The sequence below is a fragment of the Lepus europaeus genome, chromosome 13 (assembly GCF_033115175.1).
Source record: "Lepus europaeus isolate LE1 chromosome 13, mLepTim1.pri, whole genome shotgun sequence".
In the NCBI taxonomy this organism is placed as follows: Eukaryota; Metazoa; Chordata; class Mammalia; order Lagomorpha; family Leporidae; genus Lepus; species Lepus europaeus.
This window is the reverse complement of record NC_084839.1, coordinates 51817218-51839737: the sequence shown is the minus strand read 5'-3', so window position 1 is coordinate 51839737 and position 22520 is coordinate 51817218. Positions and strand designations below refer to the sequence as shown.

General features: G+C 40.9%; 1 protein-coding gene across 6 annotated transcripts in view; it reads left to right on the top strand.

Annotated features, from left to right (window-relative positions):
- The window catches only part of PPP4R3B (protein phosphatase 4 regulatory subunit 3B), a 66864-nt gene that overhangs the window by 22913 nt on the left and 21431 nt on the right, over positions 1 to 22520 (top strand). For 5 of the 6 annotated variants that reach the window (XM_062209465.1, XM_062209469.1, XM_062209467.1 and 2 more), the window contains exons 5-9: positions 11147 to 11224; positions 12554 to 12670; positions 15111 to 15227; positions 20221 to 20352; positions 21650 to 21752. In XM_062209465.1, the coding sequence (XP_062065449.1) occupies positions 11147 to 11224; positions 12554 to 12670; positions 15111 to 15227; positions 20221 to 20352; positions 21650 to 21752 (547 nt within the window). The remainder of the gene's footprint in view (positions 1 to 11146; positions 11225 to 12553; positions 12671 to 15110; positions 15228 to 20220; positions 20353 to 21649; positions 21753 to 22520) is intronic. The other variant, XM_062209468.1, reaches the window with a different exon arrangement.

Genomic DNA, 22520 nt, shown 5'->3' with positions numbered 1-22520 from the left:
ATTTTACATGTTTGTGATAAAATTAGATGATAATGAAGTTTCCTATATACCTGCCTTTGTTATTTCCATGTCAGTCACTAAGCTTATTGAGCAGCTACTAAATACTGTAGTGGTTCTCAAAGTGTAGTCCTTAGACTCTTTTAGTTCCCCTTTTAAAGGTTTTCCCTTTTCCAGCCTCATGTCAGTGTGATGCTGTAATACTTCAGCCAGAATAACATAATAAATTAAATTCCAAAGAAGAGCTAGTTGTCTTCTGTTAGACAGATTTTGAAAAGATTTGCAAAAATACAGAAGAGGGCTATCTTTTCTAAATTTCAAAAATTTTAAATAGTTGTTTCTCATTAAAAAGTGTATTAACATATAATGGCTTATTAAAATTTATGAATATTGTTAAATGCCTCAGTTTTAATTTTAATAATGGTAACTGTCAATAAACATAACCCACATACTAAAAAACTCTTTGGAGTCCTTGCTAATTTTTAGAGTTTCAATGGGTCCTGAGATGAAATGATCGTTAATGTCTTTTTTTTAAGAGTTATTATTTATTCAAAAGTCAGAGTTATGGAGAGAGAAGGAGAAACAGAGAGAGATCCTCCACCCGCTGGTTCATTCCCCAAATTGCTGCAACAGCCAGGGCTGGACCAGGCCAAATCCGGGAGCTTTATCCAGGATTCCCACATGGGTGGCAGGGGTCTAAACATGTGGACCATCTTTTTCTGCTTTCCCAGGTGCATTAGCAGGGAGCTGGATTGGAAATGGAGCAGCCGGGATCAGTCCCCACCCATGTGGAATGATGGCATCACTGGCGAGCGCTTTATCTGCTAGCCACAACGCCAGCCCCTTGACAGTTTCTGATGTAATACTTTGGTACTAGACCACATTCCAACTACTGTTTACTTCTCTGTTACTATTACTTTTTTCCCAAAAACCCTTTTATTTAAGGTATATAAACATATATTTCATAAATACAACATTAGGTACACAGAAATAGTGATTATTCCCACCATACCCAGCCTTCTTCATCCTCCCTCTCTTATTCTCATTCTTATTTTTTACTAAGATCTATTTTCAATTAACTTAATACACAGAAGATTAGCTCTATACTAAGTAAAGAGTTCAACAAATAGTATGGGGAAAAAAAAAAAACTATTCCTCGATGGTTTTTTTATTTCTCTTTTAATTTCTTCTATGACCCACTGTTCATTCAGGAGCATGTTGTTCAGTCTCCATGTGTTTGCATCTGTTTTAGAGATTTTTGAGTTGTTTCCAGTTTTGTCCCATTATGATCAGAGAAGATGCGTGTTACGGTTTTGATTTTTTTGAATTTGCTGAGACTTGCTTTGTGGCCTGATCTGTGGTCTGTCCTAGAGAAAGTTCCATGTGCTGGTGAGAACAATGTGTATTCTGCAACTGTGAGGTGAAGAGTTTTGTAGATATCCATCACACATCTGGTCTGTAGTGTCAATTAGCTGTTGTTTTCTCGCTGATTTTCTGTCTGTTGCTGAAAGTGGGATATTGATGTCCAGCATTACTATTGTGTGGGAGTCTTATCTCCCTTTAGATCCATTAACATTTCTTTCAAATAGCCAGGTGCCCTGTAATTAGGTGTATCCACATTTATTATGGTCACATCTTACTGTTGAATTGATCCCTTAATCATTGTATAGTGCCCTTGTCTCTTTTAACAGTTTTTGTGTTAAAGTCTATTCTCTCTGATATTAGGGTGGCCACACCAATTCTGTTACCATGGAATATCTTTTTACATCCTTTCACTTTCAGTTGGAGTGATTCTTTGTTGGGGAGATGTGTTTCTTGTAGGCAGCAAATAATTTGTAGGCAGCAAATAATTGGTCTTGGTTTTGTTTTTTTTTTTTCCACTCAGCCAATCTGTATTGTTTAACAGGAGAGTTGAGGCCATTTACATTCAAAGTGACTTGATAGGTAGTGACATGCCCCTGCTGTTTTTCCATAAATATTCCTATTGTTTATTTTGGATTTCCTTTACTTTTACTGGGAGAGTTTTTGCTTTCATCTTCTTTCATAGTGATGACCATGTTTCTGTGTGTCTGTGTGTAGCATATCCTTAAGGAGCGATTGTATGGCCAAACATGTGGTGCCAAATTCTTTAAATAATTTTTTGTTATGGAAATTCTTTATTTCTCCTTCATTCGTAAATGAGAGCTTTGCAGGGTATTGTATTCTGTGTTGACAGTTTTTTTCTCTTAAGACTTGGAATATATCTCCCCATTCTCTCCTAGCCTGTTGGATTTCTGATGAGAAGTCAACTGTGAGTCTAATTGGAGATCCTCTGAAAGTATCCAGCATTTCCCTCATGCACATTTTAGAATTTTTTCTGTATGTTTTACTGTGGAGAGTTTGGCTACAGTGTGTCATTGTTAAGATCTTTTCTGGTCATGTCTGTTAGGACTTCTGTGTGCTTCCTGTACTTGGAAGTCCCTTTCTTTCTCCAGTAGGGAAGTTTTCTGTAATTATTTCACTAGAAAGGCTTTCTAATCCATTCTGTCTTTCCATGCCTTCAGGAACTCCTAAGACCTAAGGGTCATTTGATAGTATCCCATAGATTTCCAACACTGCTTTTTAGTTTTCTAATTTCTTCTTTTTTTTTTTTGGTCTGAGTATAAAATTTCCAGAGATCTGTGTTCTAACTTGGATATACTTTGTTCTACCTCACCGATTCTGTTGTTAAGGCTTTCCACCAAACCTTTTAGTTGTTCTATTGAATTCTTCATTTCGAATATTCCGTTTTGATTTATCTTTAAAATCTGTTTCGGGACCAGCATTGTGGCTTAGCAGGTAAATCTGCCACCTGCAGTGCCGGCATCCCAGATGGGCGCCAGTTTGAGTCCTGGCTCCTCCACTTCTGATCCAGCTTTCTGCTATAGCCTGGGAATGCAGTGGAAGATGGCCCAAGTTCCTGGGCTTGGGAGACCTGGAAGAAGCTCCTGACTTTGGATAGGCTAAGTTCTGGCTATTGCAGCTATCTGGGGAGTGAACCAGCGGATGGAAGACTTCTCGCTTGCTCGCTCGCTGTCTCTCTGCCTCTGCCTCTCTCTAACTTTGCCTTTCCAAAAAAAAAAAAAAAATCTCATTTTCCTGAGAAAATTTTTCTTTCATGTCATGTATAGATTTCTTTAGTTCATGGATTTGCTTCTGATTAACTTCTAAGTAATACTACAATCAATTTTTGTCCATTTCTGACATTTCTGCAATATCTTCATTTTCACATTCTAGTATTGAAGTGGTGTGTTCCTTTGGGGGTATCATGTTGTCTTTCTTATTCTTGTTTCTTGGATTGCTGCATTTATTTTTAGGCATTTGTGGAGATACTTGGTGACTTATTTTTTTTCCCCCGTGATGGCTTTTATCTTTGGACTACGGCCCTGTGGATTAGTGGAGTGTCTGCTCTTTGAGTAAATATCCTGTGGCGTATGCTGACTGTAGCCAGGGAGCTCTGTTCAGTGCTCCAGGGTGAGAGGAGTATCCAAGATGACACCCAAGTTGGGCGTGGTAAATCTTTCTTTATTTTTAAATCAGAGGGGAGGTTTTTTCTGCTCTGTTGCCATAGTCTGATGCTTACCTGCTCTCCTTAAGGGAGTCCAGTGCCTGGGTGTTAGCCCCGGTGGGTACAGTATTTGTCCATGCTGCGATGAGAACCACACAAAGCATCCATGCAGTCGTTGGTCTGAGTAGGATCCACAGCATTGACCCTCACCAGGGAATCAGCGAGCCCCAAGCATGTGGAGCCCCCCACAAGTAATTGTCTAATGACCCAGCCACACCATGCGCCCTTCCCCTAACAGCCACAGTGTTTTCAAGTCCCAGCACATAAGGCTCCCACAGGAGCACCCAATGCCCTGTCCATTATCCCAGCCAGACTCTGGGATCTCCTCTAAGCTGGTTGCTGAGCACCAAGACAAGTTGGCACAGCTGTTACGAATGTCAAATGGCACCCACCTGCTCTTAGCTAGTTACAGGAAGCCGGTGCCAGATGTTTGAGGAGAGAGAAAAGTGCCCTCTTTTTTTTCCCTCTAGGTTAGCAGGTATACTATCCCCAACAGTGGATGGAAATTCTTTCTCTGCCTCTCTCTCTCTCTAACTCTGAGTTTCCAAATAAATCTTCTTTTAATGATTTATTTTTATTTATTTGAGAAGCAGAGTTAGAGGGAGAGAGAGAGGTCTTCCATGCACCGGATCACTACCCAAATGACCACAACAGGTGGGACTGGGCCAGGTTGGAGCCTGGAGCCTGGAGCTTCTTCCAGATCTCCCATGTGGGTCAAGGGGCCCAAGCACTTGAGCCATCTTCCACTCCTTTCCCAGATGCATTAGCAGGGACCTGGATCCAAAGTGGAGCAGCCAGGTCTCGAAGCGGCACCCATATGGGATGCCAGCCTCACAGGCAGTGGTTTAACTGTCTATGTCACAACACCAGGCCCTCTACATAAATCTTAGGGAAAAAAAAAAAAAAAACACAAAACTATTTGCAGTGATATGTTCCTTCCTTTTCTTTCTTAGGGATATTTTTGAACTTAGTATAGAATTTAACATTCCAAGTTTTATCTTAGCTAGGTTTGGCCCATTCCAGCTTGTATGTGAGTATTTTGCTTGGGTACAGTACATAAGTTTGAACATGTTGGGAACTTATTCTCCAGTTTTATGTGGTAGAATGATGAAAACTTCATCCTTAGGAAGATTTATATTCTAAATCTATGTCTGTCACTAGCTGGCTTCAGATAAGTCCACTCTTTAGACCTCAGTTTCTTGAAAAGAAAATTTTTTTTATTTATTTTATTTTATTTTATTTTATTTTTGACAGGCAGAGTGGACAGTGAGAGAGAGACAGAGAGAAAGGTCTTCCTTTTGCCGTTGGTTCACCCTCCAATGGCCGCCGCGGTAGGCGCGCTGCGGCCGGTGCACCGTGCTGATCCGATGGCAGGAGCCAGGTGCCTATCCTGGTCTCCCATGGGGTACAGGGCCCAAGCACTTGGGCCATCCTCCACTGCACTCCCTGGCCACAGCAGAGAGCTGGCCTGGAAGAGGGACAACCGGGACAGGATCGGTGCCCCGACCGGGACTAGAACCTGGTGTGCCGGCGCCGCAAGGCGGAGGATTAGCCTAGTGAGCTGCGGCGCCGGCCGAAAAGAAAATTTTTTTAATTAATTCATTTATTTGAAAGAATTACACAGAGATCTTCTATCCTCTGATTCGCTTGCCAGATGTCTGCAATGGACAGGACTAGGCCAGGCCAAAGCCAGGTGCCCAGAGCCTCTTCCTAGTGTCCCACATGGTTGCAGTGTCCCAAGCACTTGGCCATCCTTTGCCGCTTTCCCAGGCACATCAGCTGGAAGCTGGATGGGAAATGGAGCAGCCAGGACTTGAACCAGCGCCCACATGGTGGCAGCTTTTCACTATACCACAGCACCACCCCAATTTCTTGAAATTTAAAATTGACCTAAGCAATCTTTGCCCTGTTGTAAAACTTGGTCTAATTGTAAATTTCTGTGTTTATATCATTCTAAAAAAATGTTATGTGGGTTTTTTGTTTTGCCTATTTTCACTTATTGCAAAGAAAAGTTTGACTTAGACTTTTTTTAAAATTTTTTTTAAAGATTGATTTATTTATTTGAAATGCAGAGATAGAAAGGGTGGGAGAGAAAGAGTTCTTCCATCCATTGGTGCACTCCTCAAGTGACTGCAACAGGCAGTTCTGGGTAAGGCCAAAGCCAGGAGCCAAGAGCTTCATCTGGGTCTCCCACGTGGATGCAGAAGCCCTAGGATTTGGGCCATTCTTCAGCTTTCCCAGGCGCATTAGCAGGGAGCTGGACCAGAAGTGGAGCAGCCAGGACTCCCATATGGGATGCTGGTGCTGCATGCAGAGAGTTGGTTTTTTTTCTTTTCTTCTTTTTGGGGCAGAGACTTAATCTTCCACAGCACAGCACTGGCCCCGAAGATTTGTTTATTTGGAATGCAAAGTTACAGACAGAGAACGAGATACACAGAAAGAGAGATCTTCCACCCATTGGTTCACTCCCCAGATGGCCACAACTGCCCAGGCTGGGCCAGGCCAAAGTCTGAAGTCTGGAACTCCATCTAAGTCTCCCACATGGGTGGCAGAGGCCCAAGTACTTGGGCCATCTTCTGCTTCCCCAGGCTCATTAGCTGGGAGCTGGATTGGAAATGAAGCAGCTGGGACATAAAACTGACAACCATATGGAATGCCATTCTGGCAGGCAGCAGTTTAACCTTCTACACCACAAAACCCGCCCCTAAGTTAGACTCTTTGGGAGCAATCCTTTTCCCCCTGAGATTTTGTTGTGTTATCCAGAAAAACAGTCACATATAATTTGACTGAGTTACCGATTTACCAAAACAAAAGTTTTGTTTTGTTTTGTTTTGTTTTGTTTTTTTTGACAGGCAAAGTTAGACAGTGAGAGAGAGAAAGGTCTTCCTTCCGTTGGTTCACCCCACCTAGTGGCCGCTACGGCAGGCACGTTGCACCGATCTGAAGCCAGGAGCCAGGTGCTTCCTCCTCGTCTCCCATGCGGGTGCAGGGCCTAAGGACTTGGGCCATCCTCCACTGCACTCCCAGGCCACAGCAGAGAGCTGGACTGGAAGAGGAGCAACTGGGACAAAATCTGGCACCCCGACCGGGACTGGAATTCGGGGTGCCGGCGCCACAGGAGGAGGATTAGCCTAGTGAGCCGCAGTGCCGGCAAAACAAAAGTTCTTAAAACCTAGTGGAGAAGAAAAATTAAAGTGATCTGAAGAAACTGATTAGAGCCAGGGTTTAGAAGGCAACATTCAACCATATGGTAGGCTTTAAGTTGTCAATCAAAGGGGTACTTTTTTAGAATATTATCAACAATAATACTAGAAATAAGAAAAAACTTTGCAAGAATCAGAAAGCATTCTCCAGACTATCATACTTAAAATTGCTTCCATCTATATTTTATGTGATACTAGCTGTTAGCTCATAAGCATTGAATCATGCAAGAACAATTTAAATGGGAGATTATATTTATTAAGGAGTAAAAACTTTTTTGTATGAAAATACTCTGAAAAAGTTAATCTTCAGACAGGAAAAAAATAAGATTTAATCTGGGAGAGATGAAGGAATATAAAAAAAAAAATTTTTTTTTTTTTTGACAGGCAGAGTGGATAGTCAGAGAGAGACAGAGAGAAAGGTCTTCCTTTTTGCCGTTGGTTCACCCTCCAATGGCCGCCGCGGCCGGCGCATCTCGCTGATCTGAAGCCAGGAGCCAGGTGCTTCTTCCCGGTCTCCCATGCGGGTGCAGGGCCCAAGCACTTGAGCCATCCTCCACTGCCTTCCCGTGCCACAGCAGAGAGCTGGCCTGGAAGAGGGGCAACCGGGACAGAATCTGGTGCCCCGACCGGGACTAGAACCCGGTGTGCCGGCGCCACAAGGTGGAGGATTAGCCTGTTAAGCCATGGCGCCGGCCAGGAATATAAAAATTTATAGAAGAAATGTGAGTGGAGATAAATATGTACTTATCAAAACCTTAAGTACTGGCACTACATGTATTAGAAAAATTGATCTGAGGAATAAGTGAAAGATTACATACACATTTTAATACACTGAGAAGGTGTATCATTCAGACCACAATGCCAGTTTCAAAAGGAGTCCCTGAGGCCGGTGCCGTGGCTCAATAGACTAATCCTCCGCCTGCGGGTACTAGATCCGGTTGGGGCGCCAGATTCTGTCTCGGTCGCTCCTCTTCCTGTCCAGCTCTCTGCTGTGACCCGGGAGTGCAGTGGAAGATGGCCCAAGTCTTTGGGCCCTGCACCCGCATGGGAGACCAGGAGAAGCACTTGACTCCTGGCTTCGGATCAGCGCAGTGTGCCGGCCGCAGCGCGCTGGCCACAGTGGCCATTGGAGGGTGAGCCAACGGAAAAGGAAGACCTTTGTCTCTGTCTCTCTCTCTCTCACTGTCCACTCTGCCTGTCAAAAAAAAAAAAAAAGGAGTCCATGAAATAAGAAAAACACAATGCTTAGCCAATCTGATAAATGGGTTTTTCTCCCAGTGTTATTTGAATAGTATCATACCATTGGTGTTTAGTAAGAGTGTTTTATATTTTCTATGATTGTACCTTGTAGTTTTATTTTTTCACATATATTCCACCTTATTTCAGAAAAGATTTAAGGGAACAGTGTTACTTAATGGATGATCCACAGTAAGAAAAGGAAGAAGTGTTTGAGATATATCTAATACATGTGGTGATTTGATTTTACTAACAAACATACAGACATTACTGCTACAAACATGTTTAGAACATACTACTTTGGCCGGCGCCGTGGCTTAACAGGCTAATCCTCCGCCTTGCAGCGCCGGCACACCGGGTTCTAGTCCTGGTTTGGGCGCCGGATTCTATCCTGGTTGCCCCTCTTCCAGGCCAGCTCTCTGCTATGGCCCAGGAAGGCAGTGGAGGATGGCCCAAGTGCTTGGGCCCTGCACCCGCATGGGAGACCGGGAGAAGTGCCTGGCTCCTGGCTTCGGATCAGCACATTGCACCGGCCGCAGCGGCCATTGGAGGCTGAACCAACGGCAAAAAAGGAAGACCTTTTTCTCTGTCTCTCTCTCACTATCCACTCTGCCTGTCAAAAAAAAAAAAAAAAAAGAACATACTACTTTAATTAAAATTTATAGAAATTACATTTGATAAAAAACTTTGAAGATAACTGAAGCTTAAAAGCATCAGCAATTTTATTGTAGTAGATTTTGGTGAAAATTGCTAAAGTAAGTTTCAATATTTATGTTAATTTTTTCTTTGTAACTTATACTCCATGCTTACCTTAGAAAATAAACATGAAAAAAAAAATAACTCACAGTCTATCATCAAAAGATAACCCTAGTTAACTTATTAATGTGTATCTCTTCTAGACTTTAAACACACCACTTGATATTAAAATACATACTCTAGTGGATTTTTGATGCAGCAGTTAGGACTCTACTTGGTACAGAGCCCACATCTTATAGGAAGTTTGTGTGTTCAAGTCCTAGCTCCACTTCTAATTCTAACTTGCTGCTGACACACACCCTAGGATGCAGGAGATGATAGCTCAAGTGCTTGGGCCCCTGCAGCTCACAGGGAGATTCAGATTTTAGTTCCACACTCCTGGCTTCAGCCTGATCCAACCCCAGCTTTGCCGGTATTTCAGGATTAAACCACCAGATGGAAGGTCCCTCTCTCTCCCTGTCTTTCTCAAATAAATCACAAGATTTTAAAACTACTTATGCTGCTATATTTTGTTTCTTGGAGAACTAACACCTATCCTGCTTTTTAAATTATTAATTTGTTTGAGAGGAACAGAGACAGAACTCCCATCCACTGGATAATTCACCAGATGCCCACGAGGAAAAGGCTGAAATGGCAGCTGGTAACTCAGTCCAGGTCTCCCATATGGGTGGTAGAAGCCAACTAGCCATAACCTGCTGCCTCCCAGGGTGCAAATTAGCAGGGAAATGGAATTGGGAGCAGAGCCAGGACTCCAATCCAGGCATTCCAGTATGGGTTATTGGCGTCTCAGTTTCTTATCTTTTAAAATCATAGGGTTGGCCAGTGCTGCGGCTCACTAGGCTAATCTTCCGCCTGCGGCGCCGGCACACCGGGTTCTAGTCCCAGTTGCTCCTCTTCCAGTCCAGCTCTCTGCTGTGGCCCGGGAGTGCAGTGGAGGATGGCCCAGGTCTTTGGGCCCTGCACCCGCATGGGAGACCAGGAGGAAGCACCTGGCTCCTGGCTTCGGATCGGCGCAACACGCCAGCTGGAGTGGCCACTTGTGGGGGGTGAACCAACAGAAAAGGGAAGACCTTTCTCTCTGTCTCTCTGTTTCTCACTGTCTAACTCTGCCTATCAAAAAAAAAAAAAAAATTGTAGGGTTGTCAGAGTGAAAAGCAGTTATCATTTATGTACCACAAGAACATGTTAAGACTCTACCCCAGTTGGCCATGTGCTACTATATATCATGAGTTCTTCTGGGGTTTTTTTGTACTATTTTTAAGGATTTATTTATTTGTTTGTTTGCTTTTAAAGATTTATTTGTTTATTTGAAAGAGCTACACAGAGAGAGGAGAGGCAGAGAGAGAAGTCTTCCATCCACTGGTTCACTCCCCAATTGGCTTCAGTGGCCGTAGCTGCACCAATCTGAAGCCAGGAGCCAGGAGCTTCTTCCAGGTCTCCCACACGAGCACAGGGGCCCAAGGACTTGGGCCATCTTCCACCGCTTTCCCAGGTCATTAGCACAGAGTTTGGTGGGAAGTAGAGCAGCCAGGACTCGAACCACTGCCCAGCAGCTTTACCTGCTACACCACAATGCCGGTTCCTCATGAGTTAAGTGGCTTTGTAAACTTACGTGCTGCCAAAATTCAACTTTCTTTACCGCTGTCTTGTTATTCTTGCTTTTCTAATTCAGGGAGATCCTCAAACTTGTTTCAGTAGATACAGACTGGATATAGCAGCCACTGTTGTGCATAGTAGGTAAAGCCGCCTCCTGCAGTGCCAGCATCCCATTTGGGTGCCGGTTTGAGTCCTGACTGCTTCACTTCCAATCAAAGCTCCCTGCTAATGTACCTGGGAAAGCAACAGAGGATGGTCCAACTGCTTGGGCCCCAGCTCCCATGTGGGAGACCCAGAAGGGGCTCCTGCTTCTGGCTTCAAATCAGACCAGCCCCAGCCTTTGCAGCCATTTGCAGTAGATGGAAGATATCTCTCTGTCTGTCTCCCACCCCCCGTAACTCTGCCTTTCAAATAAATAAATATGTAAAAAAAAAAACCCTGAATATAGACCCTGCAAAAGGGCTACAGAGGTTGTCAAATGAATCCTTTAAATGCAACACCTCTAAAACATTATTTTTGTTTTCCAAAGAGGTATTTGTACTGATATTTCTAATTAAATTAGATTTTACATATATATATACATATATATATATATATAGTCAAACTAGGATTGAATGGGGCAATCAGATTTTAGAAAATTATAGCGTCAACCTGGAATTTTAGGTTTTGTGATAATGCTATTGGGTTTTCATCTACTAATCTTTACAAATCATGTAAATAAATTTAACTTTACACCTTAAATAATATTTCATAGTAGTTATTTCTTGTGCAGGAAGATGAAAAGTTCTTGTCTGAAGTTTTTGCACAGTTAACAGATGAGGCTACCGATGATGATAAACGACGTGAGTTGGTAAGTGATTTATTCTTGAAATTCAAACTCTTAGAACTCTTGATTTGTGCAGCTTTAGAATTTTAACGAATTGTTATAAGTTTATGTAATTTGTATAAAGTGAAAGCTATGTTTTTAAATTAAACTATATAATTTAAAATACATGAAATTTGTTGTTGTTTATATTAGGAAACTGCTATGTGTTCCCACCCACCAGTGAGGGAATTTATATGCCTTATAAGTCCCAAAATCAGATAAATGTTTTTATGTCAGGACAGAACTAAAAACTCACAGGCTATTATTGTGAATATTCACATTATAGAGATGCTTTTGTTTTTAAACAAGAGGTAAGGAAACTACTGCTTGAATAAGTGATTGATAATAATTTATTTCTTTGGAAGTTTTTTCATTTTTCAATGTGTTTATAAGCATGGATTTGGGTGGGTTATATAAACCATATTTAGGGGATAGTGATTACTGTGTACCAGCTGTTTGCCATGTTTGCCTTTTTCTTTTTTTTTTACAAAGAGGTATTTTATTTTATTTATTTAAAAGAGTTTCAGAGAGTGGTAGAGACACAGAGAGAGGCCTTCCATCCGCCGATTCACTCCCCAGTTGGCCGCAACACCCAGAGCTGTACTGATCCGAAGCCAGGAACTTCTTCCAGGTCTCCCACTCGGGTGCAGGGGCCCAAGGACTTGGGCCATCTTCTACTGCTATCCCAGGCCATAGCAGAGAGCTGGATCGGAAGAGGAGCAGCCGGGACTAGAACCAGCGCCCATATGGGATGCCAGTGCTGCCAGCCGGGGCATTAACCTGCTGTGTCACAGCGCTGGCCCCTGCCATTTTCTTCACCATTGTAATTGGATTTGGAAATTTTACAAAATAGTGAAATACACTGTCTTAAAAACATCGAAGTCCTCTTTGGTATAGTTACTTAATAATAGCCCACTTAATTTTCTCTTTTGTAAAGTTAAGTCTAGGGAATCTCTGCTGTCCTTTACAGTTCTTAAAGTTATATCATATTTTCAAGAGCTCCCTGAGAACCCAGCCACAGTTTATCATATGATGATTTTTGTGAAAATACTGGTTCTTCACTGAACACAAATGTCTTACATAGCATTTTTGCCCAATAATTTCTTTAGAGAGATAATTTGTTAGTGTTTGAGAAATAATTTAAGGTTTGCTATTATGAAATGCTAACTTTTGTTCTCAGTGTAGGTTTTGGTAGCCAGGATACTCTGAAAATACAAAATCTTTCAGAAAGGTGGCTTCTATGCTGTTACAGACGCTATAATGTAACCCAAGTTTATTTTTATCAACTTCTCACAGTAACTTTTAACATTGCAGGTTAATTTTTTCAAGGAATTTTGTGCATTTTCTCAGACATTACAACCTCAAAACAGGGATGCGTTTTTCAAAACTTTGGCAAAATTGGGAATCCTTCCTGCTCTTGAAATTGTAATGGTAATTATACCAGTTCTTTTCATGCCTATGAAATTATAAATTTGTGATCTTTATTCTGAATGTGAAAATATTTATTACAGTACAGCCTATTGAATCCTGTAGTTTATAATTCAGAATTATAAATGATAAAGAATTTCTATAACAGTATTTTCAGATTTTTATTACTTTGTAATTTATATGTAATCTGTCCTACACAGTGTGGCTTCAGGTGACTAGAACTCCTATGTAGCTGTAAGACTGTTGCCTTTTCTTTAGAAATATTGAATATGTTTCAAAGAAACGAAAAAAATGTTCCTCTTTAGTCCAGTTTGTCAAGTAGGACAGACTGAACCAAGGGGACTGATTTCTACAGTCTGGACATGGTTCTCAGACATTTGTGTATATATCTACTCACTGATATTTAGCATATGAAAAATTAAAGCAGAAATGTTAAAAGTGTTAATTTTAAAAGAATGACCTATAAAACATTAACATAAAATATGTAACTTTCATGAAAAAATTATTTTTTAAAGAAAAAAGTAAATAAGAAAATTAACAATTTTTTTTTAAGATTTATTTATTTATTTGAAAGTTGGAAATATAGAGACAGCAGGGGAGAGAGAGATCTTCCATCTATTGGTTCACTCCCCAAATGACCACAGTGGCCAGAGCTGGAGGCCAAAGCCAGGAGCCAGGAGTTTCATCCAGGTCTCCCACATGGGTACAGGAGCACTTGGGCCATCCTCCACTGTTTTCCCAGACACATTAGTAGGTAGCTGGATCAAAATTGGAGTAGCCAAGACTTGAACTGGTGCTCATATGGAATGCCCATGCTGCAGACAGTGACATATGCCGCTATGCCACAGCACTGCCCCACCCCACAGAGTTGGAGGAGAAACAGAAAGATCTTCCATCTGCTGGTTCACTACCCAAAATGACCACAGTAACCAGGTCAGGCCAAAGCTAGGAGCCATTAGCTTCCTCCAGTTCTCCCCCATGGGTGCAGGGGCCCAAGGACTTGGGCCATCTTCCACTGCTTTCCTATGCCCATTAGCAGGGAGCTGGATGTTGAATCAGCCCCAAAACAGTATGCTGGTGTCACAGGTGGAGGCTTAACATGCTTTGCTGCAACCCTGGTCCCCACTTTTTTTGTTTTGAAAGAGCTTCTTTTGAGTCTCCCACATGGGCCATCCTCCGCTACTGTCCCAGGTACCTCAGCAGGGAGCTGGATTAGAAGTGGAGCAGCTGGGACTCAAACAGGTGCCCATATGGGATGCCAGCATTGCAGGTGGCAGCCTGCAATATGTCACAACACCAACCATTACCTTTTGTGTGTGTACGACTAATCTCTTTAATATCTGACTACTGGAATATAATTAGCTTCTCATAGTAGCTTCTACATTTAATTTATTATGATGCCACTTTTCATTTATCTTCTGGAAAACCTCACTGTATTTACTCAGCTGAAAATAAAGTCTTAGTATTATTTACTAATGTGAGTTTTAATCTTATGCACTTCCTGAAAAGGCATTAAGATATCTTGTGTAGGATCCATGAACTACACTTCAATAACTGGTTGGTCACCTGAAGTAATTTATGATTCCTGTACCCTTCATGTGTTAGAGGGGGAAAAGCATTTTAGGCAAAAAGTGTTTTCCTCCTTCACCTAAAGATTTCTTTATTTATTTGAAATAAAGAGTTACAGAAAGACAGGGAGGGAGAGAGACAAAGAGATCTTCCATCTGCTGGTTCACTCTCCAAATGGCCTCAACAGCCACTGCTGGGCCAGGCTGAAACCAGGATCCCAGAACTCCACCCAGGTCTCCCATGTGGGCAGCAGGGCCCAACTATTTGGGCCATCTCCCACTGGTTTCTCAGGTACATTAGCAGGAGCTGGGTAGAAACTGGAGCAGCCAGGACTCAAACCAGCACTCCAGTGTCTGGCAGGCAGCAGCTTAGCTTGCTGCACCTCAACACTGGCATCTCAAAAAATGCTTTCAAAGAACATCCTAATTTAGCAAGTCACAGAAATACTAGAGTAATCCCAGCAAATCAAGGACAAAAGACAAATTCTGGAAGGCTTTGCAGCCTTACCTATGGGGTATAAGGGATGTTTTTCAGAGTTTTGCATATATTTAAGTAAATTATCTTCTCCGATTTCTTCCAGCATTTTTAAAACATTGCTTTATAATCCTATGCTGTTTTTACATTTAAGTTTTCTGAGCATTTTTTTGCAGTATTAAAAACCAGCAGAAACTGGTTTTTAATCATTGAGCTGCTCAAGAGATGCAATATTTGTGGAAAGGAAGGAAGAAACTGTTGGAGACATAATATTTTCATTGCTGTGTAATATCTTAATTCAAAAAGATGAATGAGAGTACATAGATTTGAGAAAAAAAATGAGATACAACCAAAACATTTGTGAACAGTCTGTAAGTAACGTAGTTTTCCTTTTTTTCAGGGCATGGATGATTTGCAAGTCAGATCAGCTGCTACAGATATATTTTCTTATTTAGTAGAGTTTAGTCCATCTATGGTCCGAGAGTTTGTAATGCAAGAAGCCCAACAAAGTGACGATGTAAGTAATAATGCTCTGGTTCTGTATGAATTACCTGTAGAGTAGTGAATGCAAACTGCTGACAGAGAAAACATAACTTTAGTCTTGATCTTTTTTTTTTTTTTTTTTTTTGACAGGCAGAGTGGACAGTGAGAGAGAGACAGAGAGATAGGTCTTCCTTTTGCCGTTGGTTCACCCTCCAATGGCCACCGCGGTAGCGCGCTGCGGCCGGCGCACCGCGCTGATCCGATGGCAGGAGCCAGGTGCTTCTCCTGGTCTCCCATGGGGTGCAGGGCCCAAGCACTTGGGCCATCCTCCACTGCACTCCCTGGCCACAGCAGAGAGCTGGCCTGGAAGAGGGGCAACCGGGACAGGATCGGTGCCCCGACTGGGACTAGAACCCGGTGTGCCGGCGCCGCAAGGCGGAGGATTAGCCTAGTGAGCCGCGGCGCTGGCCTAGTCTTGATCTTTTTAACAACAGACTAATAGATTTATGATCAGGCGCGACTTTGATATCATAGGATTTGTGACAATTGACTTGTTTTTTGTAAAGAAAAAGCAAATACCCATACCAGAGTTAAGTAGATTATAATAGAATTTGATTCTTAAATATTGGTCTTTAAAAATTTTGAATTACTGGGGCTGGCACTGTGGTATAGTGAGTAAAGCTATCACCTGCAGTGCCAGCATCCCATATGGGCAGTGGTTCAAGTCCCAGCTGCTCCACTTCTGATCTAGCTCTCTGCTGTAGCCTGGGAAAGCAGTAGAAATCCTTAGGCCCCTGCACCCATGTAGGAGACCCCTGCACCCATGTGGGAAAAAGCTCCTGGCTCCTGGCTTTGAATCAGCCCAGCTCCAGCCTTTGTGGCCATTTGGGGAGTGAACCAATGGGTGGAAAATCTCTCCCTCCCTCTCTCTGTAACTCTGCCTTTCAAATAAATAAATAAATCTTTAAAAAAAATTTTTTTTGAGTGCTAATGTAGTAGAATTACATACCATTGGGGGATTTGCATTTCAGGTAGTTAACTAGTATAACTAGTTACATATAACTAGGAAGTTGCTTTCATTTGCTCAAATTTTTCTTTTTAAGTCTGGAAAGATCAATAATGAGACCAATGTGGTCTTCCTAGATTAGAAATATCTGAACTTTCCCTTTAAATTATTTTAAGTAAAAAATGAACATGTAATATGTACTTTTTAGCATGTAACTTGATATGTACTTTTTATTTTTGTTTTTTAATTTATTCAAGAGACAGGCAAACATACACTACCCATCCACTGATTCACTTCCCAGATATCCGCAATGGCTAGGACAGGGCCAAAACTGGGAGACAAGAATACAGTCCAGGTCTGCCACATGGGTAGCAGGGAGCCAACTACATGAGCCATCATATGCTGCCTCCTATGGTCTACTTTAGTTTTTTAACTGACACATAAAAATTGTACTTGTATATTAAATGCATCAGTGTGATATTTCAATATATGCATACATTATGTAATGTTCAAATCGATATTCTGTCTCTTCAAACATTGTTTTATGTGAGAAAATATTTGAAATTCTTTATTCTAGCTTTTTGAAACATAGTACATTATCATCTTTAGTTACTCTGCTATGAAGCAGAACATTAGAACTTCTCTCTAACTGTAACTTAATACCACTGAGCAACCTTTCTTTCCGGCTGCCACGGCCGGAGCTACACTGATCCGAAGCCAGGAGCTTCTTTCCTGGTCTCCCACACGGGTGTAGGCGCCCAAGCACTTGGGCCATCCTCTGTTGCCCTCCCGGGCCATCCACAGCAGAGAGCTGGACTGGAAGAAGAGCAACTGGGACTAGAACCTCGCGCCCATATGGGATGCCGGCACCACAGGCAGAGGATTAACCTAGTGCGCCACCACGCCGGCCCCCTTGCCAATTATTTTAATTAAAACTTTGAAATGTCCTTCAGAAACTGTGGTTAAACTCACACACTGTTATTCTGCAAGGACCAGATAGTAAATACAATGTTTTGGGCTCTGTGATATTTGTTACTACTTACTACTGCATACTACTACTGTAGCATGAGTTAGACCTTAACAACTTAAAAATGAATTGATGTGACTGTGTTCCAACAAACATTTTACTGTAAAACTAACAAAGCAGGCAAGGCAGTAAGGTAGTTTTGTAGTTTGCCAATTCCTGACTTGACTCCTTTCTCAGAATACTGTAGGTAATAATAGTGGTAGTTAAGGGCTGATTCTGAATTCAGGGTTATAAATGCAGAAGCTAAAGTGGCAGCTTGAGGAAAGCAAGAGACCAGAGGAGGGAAGCAGACATTAATGGGCTGAAAGTATTTGGTACCTTTTGAGACTACGGACCTAGGAGAATGTTCTCTAGACTAGACTTTGGTGCTTCCACATTAGAATTAGTTCACTAGCATTGCTGTGTAAATGGCTTAGATTAAGTCATTGTTTGACTTAACATCCTTGTTATCCTGATGCAACTGCCTATGTATGAGTTTTCTGACCTAAGTGAAATGAATGTTGGAGAATCAGGTTGAAGAAAAGAAATTTTTGAATGTGTCCTGAAGTGTTTACTATGTCTAAGAAAATAAAGATAGGGGCCGGCTTTGTGGTGTGGCAGGTGAAGCTATCTCCTGCGACACTGGCATCCCATATGGGCACTGGTTCATGTCCAGGCTGTTCCACTTCACACCCAGCTCCTTGCTAGTAGCCTGGAAAGGGCTCTCTTTCTGTAACTCTGACTTTTAAGTAAAAGGAAGGAAAGGGAGAAAGGAAAGGAAGACATCTACCAGTTGTTCCTCAATATCAGTTGTCCCTCAATATCCATGGGAGATTAGTGTGAGGACACTCTCAGCGATGAACATCAAAATCTGTGGATGCTCAAGTCCCTTATGTAACATAGTGTAGTATTGGCATATAACCTATACATCCTTCCATACACTTTAAATCATCTCTTGATTCCTTATAATATGTGATGCAGTGTAAATGGTATGTGAGTAGCTGCAATACTTGCATTGTTTAGGGAATGATGGTAAGGAAAAAGTCTCTGCATTCCCAGTTACAGATTCAGTTTTCCAGTATTTCTGATCTGCAGTTGTTTGAATCCACATATACCCTGGACCTAATAATCGGTTATGGTGGTCCATGAGATTAGAGAGTACTCTTGCTTATTGAAGGTTACTTTAAAAAAGTACATCAGTTATTGGGGCCGGCACCATGACACAGTAGGTTAATCGTCCACCTGTGGCGCTGGCACCTGGCTTCAGATCGGAGTAGCTCTGGCTGTTGCGGCCATCTGGGGAGTAAACCAGTGGAAGGAAGACCTTTCTCTCTGTCTCTCTCACTGTCTGTAATTCTACCTCTTAAATAAATAAATAAATCTTTAAAAAAAGTACATCAATTATGCCTACAGCAACCTCGTGTAGCTTACATTTGCTTCTTCCGTCAATCACATCTTTTTTTCTTGTGCTTCATTTAATCTTTTTAAGGATTTATTTATTTGAAAGGTAGAGTTACAGACAATGAGAAGGAGAGACAGAAAAGTCTTCCGTCGGTTGTTCACTCCCCGGTGGCTGCAACAGCCGGAGCTGTGCCGATCTGAAGCCAGGAGCCTCCTCCCGGTCTCCTATGTGGGTGCAGGGGCCCAAGGACTTGGGCCATCTTCCACTGCTTTCCCAGTCCACAGCAGAGAGCTGGATTGGAAGAGGAGCAGCCAGGACTAGTACCGGCACCCGTATGGGATGCTGGCACTGCAGGCGGAGGATTAACCTACTGCGCCATGGCGCTGACCCCTGATTTAATCTTAAAATGTTTTGTTGTTTGTGACCCTAGGAGCAATGGGCTGTATCATTCATATATATACATTCATATATATACATTCATATATATACATATATATATATTTTTTTTACTCTATGATGTTAACTAAGTGGCCTAATACATTTCTCAGAATGTGTCCCATTATTAAGTGATACATGACTATATTTTCTTTTCTTTTTTTTTTTTCATGGTTTTATCTTACTGTTTTTATTTATTTATTTTTTTATTAAACTTTTATTTAATGAATATAAATTTCCAAAGTACAGCTTATGGGTTACAATGGCTTCCCCCTCCCAAAACTTCCCTCCCACCCACAACCCTCCCCTTTCCCGCTCCCTCTCCCCTTCCAGTCACATCATGATTCATTTTCAATTCTCTTTATATACAGAAGATCAGTTTAGTATATATTAGGTAACAATTTCAACAGTTTGCCCCCATATAGCAACACAAAGTGAAGAAAAATACTGTTGGAGTACTAGTTATAGCATTAAATAAGAGTGTACAGCACATTAAAGACAGATCCTACATAATATTTTTTTAAAAAAATTAATTTTCTATGCCATGATACATGACTATATTTTCAAATGTACTAAGTTGATGTTAGACTTTTTCTGTTGCTGTGATCAATCACTTTTTGTCATCCTTTAATGCTTAGGATTTCTACTTTGAAAATATAGCATAATGCTGATAAATTTTGTATGTATAAGCTGCTTTGGGGCTCTTTATTTTAAAGCCTAATAGTGTGTTATTACTGTAACAATAAATCTACTTAACAGTAGATAATTAGATAACACAGTGTTCACTCACGTCCCATGAAGAGCTGCATACTGGGTTCTTTCCTTTGTTTTTATTTCTTTGTTTTTGGATTTTTTGGCTAGAAAGTGTTTTCTGGTTAGGTGATCTGCTTTTTTAGTTAACTTCTAAATTCATTCCTGAGGCTGAAACCTAGAATGAGAATCTGTTAAAACCTCCAGAGAACTCATCACTGGTTATTATGTTTCCATTTGTTTGTTCACTCTTGGAGTAGGGTTTTTCCACTCAAGTATGTACCTAGAACTTTGAAAACATTAGAAAGAAAAAATTTAAATAAGCCTTCCCTTCTTTGTTTATTCTTTGTATGATTTTGATTTAATTCTTTGAGTTATTTATTTGTATTACATCAAAACCAGTCTAATGGAAATATGTTTTCTTTCAGGATATTCTTCTTATTAATGTAGTAATTGAACAAATGATCTGTGATACTGATCCTGAACTTGGAGGTGCTGTTCAGTTAATGGGACTTCTTCGTACTCTAATTGATCCAGAGAACATGCTAGCTACAACTAACGTAAGGAAATCAACCCTGAGATAAATGTGTTTTGTACTAGTCAGTTTGGGATGGTTTTGTAATAACCTTTGAGAATCAATAAATACATAGGTAAACATTTGTACTTTGTCATTCAGGTGACAGAGAAATTATAGCAGTTTTATTTGCAGAAAACATAATATTATGACTTGTCAAAATCTTAGGGATGCCATTTATGGTCTTTGACATATATATTCACATAAATTGACATACAATGGGAATATACTTAACACTAGTAAACTGTACACTTTTAAATATGTAAATAAGATGTAACTTTTGTGTCATGTAGTTTTATCACAATAAAAAGAGAAAAATTAATACGTAACAAATGAGTTCAACTGTGAAACTCATAAAAAAAGGTTTAAAGAATTATTCCAAAATGTTAATAATGGTTATTTCAATATAGAGGCATATTTTTCTTTATAAAATTAGAAAATATGTGCATTATTTTCAGATCATTACAAAAGTTTGTGAATCCAATTATGTGAAAAATAGTGGTTAAAAATCCACAGGTATTATTTTCCAAATTACAAAATTTGGAAATTTGAGACATAGATTTAAATTTCATATATTCATCTAGTCACTTGACAAATTCATTGAGGAGTTTTTTAGATTCTGAAATGAGGTAAAATCTGGGGTTCCAAAATTTAAGCAATTCTTTCATGTGGCTTGATCAGTTTTAATTTTTGTTTTATAGTTTTTTAAATGTTTATTCTGCTTTTAGAAACAGATTTGAATGTGATTTTATTTTTACATTTGAATGCTACGGTTTTTAAAGAAGAGGTAATTTCATAAAAATTTTATATTTTTCGGAAAAATCAGTACACTACAAAAAGAGACAGATGGTCAACAGTGGTGATTATGATGCATGCTGTTCTGACACATACATTACTTGGATATTGTTAACATTAGTCACCGTGTTATACAAAAAATTGATTCTTCATTACATTTCATATCACAGGCTTCTTTTGAAAAAAATTCGTCTAAATGACTTCTCAGAAAAGCTTTGTGACTCTGTGTGATTTTTTTTTTTTTTTTTTTTTTTTTTTTTGCTTTCGGTTCTCCTTAAAATATAGCATGAAATAGACTTCAGTTCCTCATAAATCATATTAAAGTGAACTTAACTAGCGTTTTGGTTCTTTCACAGTATATAAATAACTTTTAGATCTTTTACAATATCTTAAAGCATTTTCTATTTTTATATGACCTGTATTGCTAATTCTTGAAAATGTTTTACTGATTTCAAAGGTAATAATATTTTGTTTTTATTCTATTTCAGAAAACTGAGAAAAGCGAATTTCTAAATTTCTTCTACAACCATTGTATGCATGTCCTCACAGCACCACTTTTGACCAATACTTCAGAAGACAAATGTGAAAAGGGTAGGGTCTCTTATCTATCTACTTATGATTCCTGTTTTTATAGAAGGATGAAATAATTTTTAAAACTAATGGGTACTTTATATGACACAGAAACTACTGAAAAAAATTTTTTAAGATTTTATTTATTTATTTGAAAGGCAGAGATACAAAGAGAGAAGGAGAGAGATTTTCCATCTGCTGGTTCATTCCCCAAATGGCCGCAACAGCTGGGGCTGAGCCAGACCGAAACCAGGATCCAGGAACTTCTGATGGTCTCCTACTTGGGTACAGAGGCCCAAGCACTTGGGTCATCTTCTGCTGCTTTCCCAGGTGCATTAGCCAGGGAGCTGGATGGGAAGTGGAGCAGCTGGGACTCAAACCAGCGCCCATATGGGATGCTGACCCTGTAGGTGGAGGCTTAACCTTCTGCTCCACAGTTCCAGCCTCCACTACTGAAAGTTTCAAGCTGCAATATAAAATCAGGATTTTCCGGCTGGCGCCGCGGCTCACTAGGCTAATCCTCCGCCTAGCGGCGCCGGCACACCAGGTTCTAGTCCCGGTCGGGGCACCGATCCTGTCCCGGTTGCCCCTCTTCCAGGCCAGCTCTCTGCTGTGGCCAGGGAGTGCAGTGGAGGATGGCCCAAGTGCTTGGGCCCTGCACCCCATGGGAGACCAGGAGAAGCACCTGGCTCCTGCCATCGGATCAGCGTGGTGCGCCAGCAGCAGTGTGCGTACTGCAGCGGCCGTTGGAGGGTGAACCAACGGCAAAAAGGAAGACCTTTCTCTCTC